This window comes from Pyrenophora tritici-repentis (assembly GCF_003171515.1).
Source record: "Pyrenophora tritici-repentis strain M4 chromosome Unknown M4_contig_00038, whole genome shotgun sequence".
NCBI lineage: Eukaryota > Fungi > Ascomycota > Dothideomycetes > Pleosporales > Pleosporaceae > Pyrenophora > Pyrenophora tritici-repentis.
In genome coordinates this window covers 5815-10000 of record NW_027094001.1, presented here as the reverse complement: position 1 = coordinate 10000, position 4186 = coordinate 5815, and the positions used below count along the sequence as shown (strand labels likewise).

At 54.2% G+C, this 4186-nt stretch overlaps 2 protein-coding genes across 2 annotated transcripts; both read right to left on the bottom strand.

Annotated features, from left to right (window-relative positions):
* Positions 1–345: 345 nt before the first annotated feature.
* On the bottom strand, positions 346–1032 carry PtrM4_154030 (uncharacterized protein; the record flags this gene model as incomplete). Its single annotated transcript, XM_066110336.1, has 2 exons — positions 346–730; positions 887–1032. The coding sequence occupies 2 exons, from the start codon at positions 1030–1032 to the stop codon at positions 346–348; spliced, it is 531 nt and encodes a 176-aa protein (XP_065958640.1).
* A 437-nt stretch (positions 1033–1469) lies between these two features.
* PtrM4_154020 (Velvet multi-domain protein) lies at positions 1470–2426 on the bottom strand (the record flags this gene model as incomplete). Its single annotated transcript, XM_066110335.1, has 1 exon — positions 1470–2426. One exon carries the CDS (start codon positions 2424–2426, stop codon positions 1470–1472), a length of 957 nt encoding a protein of 318 aa, XP_065958639.1.
* Between the last annotated feature and the right edge of the window lie 1760 nt (positions 2427–4186).

Here is a 4186-nt window from a genome sequence, read left to right as displayed (position 1 = left end):
ATTGCTTGTAAAATTAAAATATAGCGCGCTTAGTAGGCTATATAGCCTATGTCGGGGCGTGTGCTACACGCACTTTGGGCATTGAGACGGCAACTTTTGCTGGTAAAGCCCGCCCGTTGGTCCTTGATGTGGGCAATTGGAGTACAGTGGCAAAGGATCCGTGGGCCGGAGAGTCGGTTGTCGTTGCGGGCGCACTACAGCTGCCGTTGTTTTCTTCGGCGTTTAGGCTTGTAGGGCGGTGCGCAGGCCGGCTCGGGGTAGTCGTTGTGGGCGCACTACAGCTGCTGTTGTTTTCTTCGGCGTTTAGGCTTGTAGGGCGCTGCGCATGTCTGCTCGCTTTTGTATTTATACAGACCTCGGCGATCTGAAAAGTTCGTTGCCGGCCGGCGGTTTGCAAACCCACGGCAGTTTAAGGAGGGCCATTGACACTGGTCGCTGGGTACGAGTGCTCAGACTTGTATTCGGCGCTTGGGCGACAGGGGCGCCCGCCGCAACGATTGCCTGCCAGAGGGCAATCGTACAGGTGGGAGGTCGTTGTAGCTTTGGGCGTGGGGTTGGCTTTTTGAAAGCCATTCGGGGGACTGAGTGCAGCGTATGCTGTATAAATCCCACTCGTTCTGGACTGAGGGCCTTTGAATTGTGCTCCGACAAGGGCAACGCAACTGCTGGCTGCTCCAAGGCGGCGAGGGTTGCACCATTTTCGCCCATGGTCGGCGGCAACGGGTGTAGGCTGCTTGTTAGATGCGGCACCGTTTCCCGCTGCTTGGCTGGCCATGGGCTTGGGGAGCTGCGGTTTTGGGGCTGTTTACAGCGCCATGCCGGGGCGACCATTACTCGGTTTCATACTTGTACACGCTGTTTGACGGGCAGCAATTGGCAAGCTCACCCCTTGTGGACTTGCTGCCCTGGCTTCGGCAACCGCTGGGGCGCCTGTAGAGGGCGGGTGCCGTTGGCACTGCGCTCTTGCTCGCGCCTTTGGCACAAATTGGAGGCGGCCCATTTACTAGGCAACTTCTGGGGGTCAGAGGGCATCGTATCAACTGCTTTACTGCAGTTGGAACGGCCCATGGGGTCGTGGAGAGTAGAAGCTGGGCCCAACGTTGTGTCTAGACTCTAGCGGGGTACCTGGGCCTAATAGACGGCGGCCGGCTACTTGGGATCCTAATCTGCAGACTTGTCAACAATTAATTGGATTAGCATTATTAATTCCCATCTAGGTTAAAGGCTGCCTAATAAAGTAAGTCTTTTTCAACCTATACAGGAATCAATCATGTTGATTAATGAATTATTAACAAGTCTACTAATTTGAAATAGTAGCCGGTTTGCAGTCTCTTTTGGCGCAGGTGAGGGCGTGGGCAGAGGGAGGGCAGTGGGTTGCGGGCAGCAGGATACGAGAGGAGACACCATCTGTGACTTTATTTATGCTCGATTCCGGAAGAAAAGGATGAAACCCAAAAGTAGTCTAATTTCTAATCATCCGCCTCATATTCGTTTGCGTTGACTATTTCTTTTGGTGCATCCTTCCGTATCGGTATCTTGATACCCTGCTGTGCAAAGCACTTACTGAGCGGTGTGCTCTCAATTACACCTGGGAACTTCTTGGCAGAGTAGACTGTAAACTGCTCTGAGAAGCTGTGTGCAAGGCAAGGACCTTTACCGTGTGTGGGGCCCTGACTCTCGGGCACCACCGTGTTTGTGCCGCTGCCAATGTCGAAGAGGCTGAGCTTGAGTCGAAAGGTGCCCTCTGTCCGGACGCTCAGATCCTGCAGCACGAACCAGAAGCCGGCTTTGCCGTCGAGGTCGTTGAGACGACAAGCGTTGACGGCATTCATGCCGATAAGATTGCGCGTGTGGTTTGAACTCATGGGTGCGGGGGGCATTATGGGTGCCTGGGGTGGTTGGCCGTAAGTTTGGGCGTACGCCGGATAGCTAGCCGGCGGTCCAGGCTGCGGGTACGGGTACCCCATTACGGGGCCATGCGAATATGACGGCATGTGCGTCGTCATTCTGTACGGTGGATCGTACTGCGGAATGGCTGTTGTTACGTACTGCCGGTCTGGCGGCGGCGGATACGAGGTCGTTGTGCTACTGCTGATGCTGACTGTGGGAGCTGCGCTGGAATGCCGCACTAGGTTGACAGCGGCGGTACCTTCCTGGTTCCAGAGGTCCACCATGAGGACAAAGTAGGTGCTGTCGATGTCGTTGAAGTCCAGCTCTCGCCCCGTAATCCGGTCATAGACGATGAGGCGGATACATGGCGGCGGCGTTATAGGCCTGCGGTCTTTATCGCCGAATCCACACATGCGCGCTCGAATAGGTTGCTGTTCGACCTTCAACTCATATCTCCTTGCACTCCCAATCAGGCGATCCTGCGGAACTACTTCTGGGCGACCGGTATTATTTCTGCTGTGCGGATTCCAGGCCATTTTGGAGTGTACAAGGGTACGATTGTGTAGCTGTGATGATGGGTAAATATTGTTGGTAGATGGGCGAGGGAATAAAGAGCAAAACCCTGGGTTTTATACAGACCGGTAGCTGCAGGTGCGGCCGCATCATGTGATGCCCACCCAATGTTTGGTCCAGCTGGCGCCTATCCCAACCAGCCATGTAGTCTGCAAAAGCAGTCTATACGGAGAGAGAGCCATCACGTTCCCATTCCATTTGTCCCGCAGCGGGGATGGCGGGAACTAACGCAGAAAACCCGTTGCTTTGGTCCGTGGCGCAATCCCAGCCTTGTCGTTAGTCGCCTGCATGCGCAGCGTACTTTTTACGCCAACAACGTCGCCTGCTGTACCGCCTCTCAAGTGGGCTCAGAAGAATTGCATAAGCATCACAATCCTTTTGCGCCTAAACACGGCGTGTTTGGGCGCATAATGGTGGCGGTGGGTGCGAAAACGAGCTATCTCGTTGAATCTGGCATTTGGTTTGTATGGGGCTGCGCATGTCTACGCGATTTTGCATACAAAAATGCCGACCTCCGACGTCGTTTCCGGCCGGGGATCTGCAAACCCATAACCGCCGAGCGACATGCGTTCCTACATACTACAAGGAGCACACCTAAAGTAGTCATACTCTAGGTGGGCAACTGGGTTGGTAGAAAGCCTGGTGGCTACTCTTGCCTGTAAAAGGGTAAAGACTCTGCTGCTTGGTTATTTTTACGGGCAGCCGCTCGTCTGGTGCTGTTCGCAGCGCAGATTGGCGGCTGCTGCAACTTTTTGGTTTCATACTCGCTCGCCTTGTTTCCCAGGTAGCGGTTGGCAAAGTTAACTCTAGTCAGCGCGTTGCCCAGGACTCGGCTACTGTTGGGTGCTTGTAGGCTGACGGTGCCGCAGGCATTGCGCCGTCTACTTGCGCCCGACACCTGAAGTCCTGCTCAATTCCATGAGCGGGCGCCATTTCAGGTTTGTGGATTGCTGGCTATGCCAAAAATCTCCTAGACCTTTGGGGGCTGCCCCGCCGACTAATCCGCGCCTTGTGCTGCGTGAGTCGGCGAAGGCTTCCTCCTCTTGAGGCGTACATGTAGCGGGCTGGTCACGGGCGGCGACGCCTGTCCGGCTCTGTTGCGGACCACGTCTTGGGGAACTCAGTGGGGGCAATTGAATAAGTTGCCCGCAGCGAAATGCGCCGTGTGCGCGTTCGAGGCGGGTGATTGGGGACGCTTTGGCGACCCCCTTCCTGGTACCATCCGCTCCTTTGGGGGCTTAGCCGGCGTGCCTTGGCATGCTGGTGAACGATAGTTACCTGGTTGATTCTGCCAGTAGTCATATGCTTGTCTCAAAGATTAAGCCATGCATGTCTAAGTATAAGCAATTATACCGTGAAACTGCGAATGGCTCATTAAATCAGTTATCGTTTATTTGATAATACCTTACTACTTGGATAACCGTGGTAATTCTAGAGCTAATACATGCTGAAAATCCCGACTTCGGAAGGGATGTGTTTATTAGATAAAAAACCAATGCCCTTCGGGGCTCCTTGGTGATTCATAATAACTTTACGGATCGCATAGCCTTGCGCTGGCGACGGTTCATTCAAATTTCTGCCCTATCAACTTTCGATGGTAAGGTATTGGCTTACCATGGTTTCAACGGGTAACGGGGAATTAGGGTTCGATTCCGGAGAGGGAGCCTGAGAAACGGCTACCACATCCAAGGAAGGCAGCAGGCGCGCAAATTACCCAATCCCG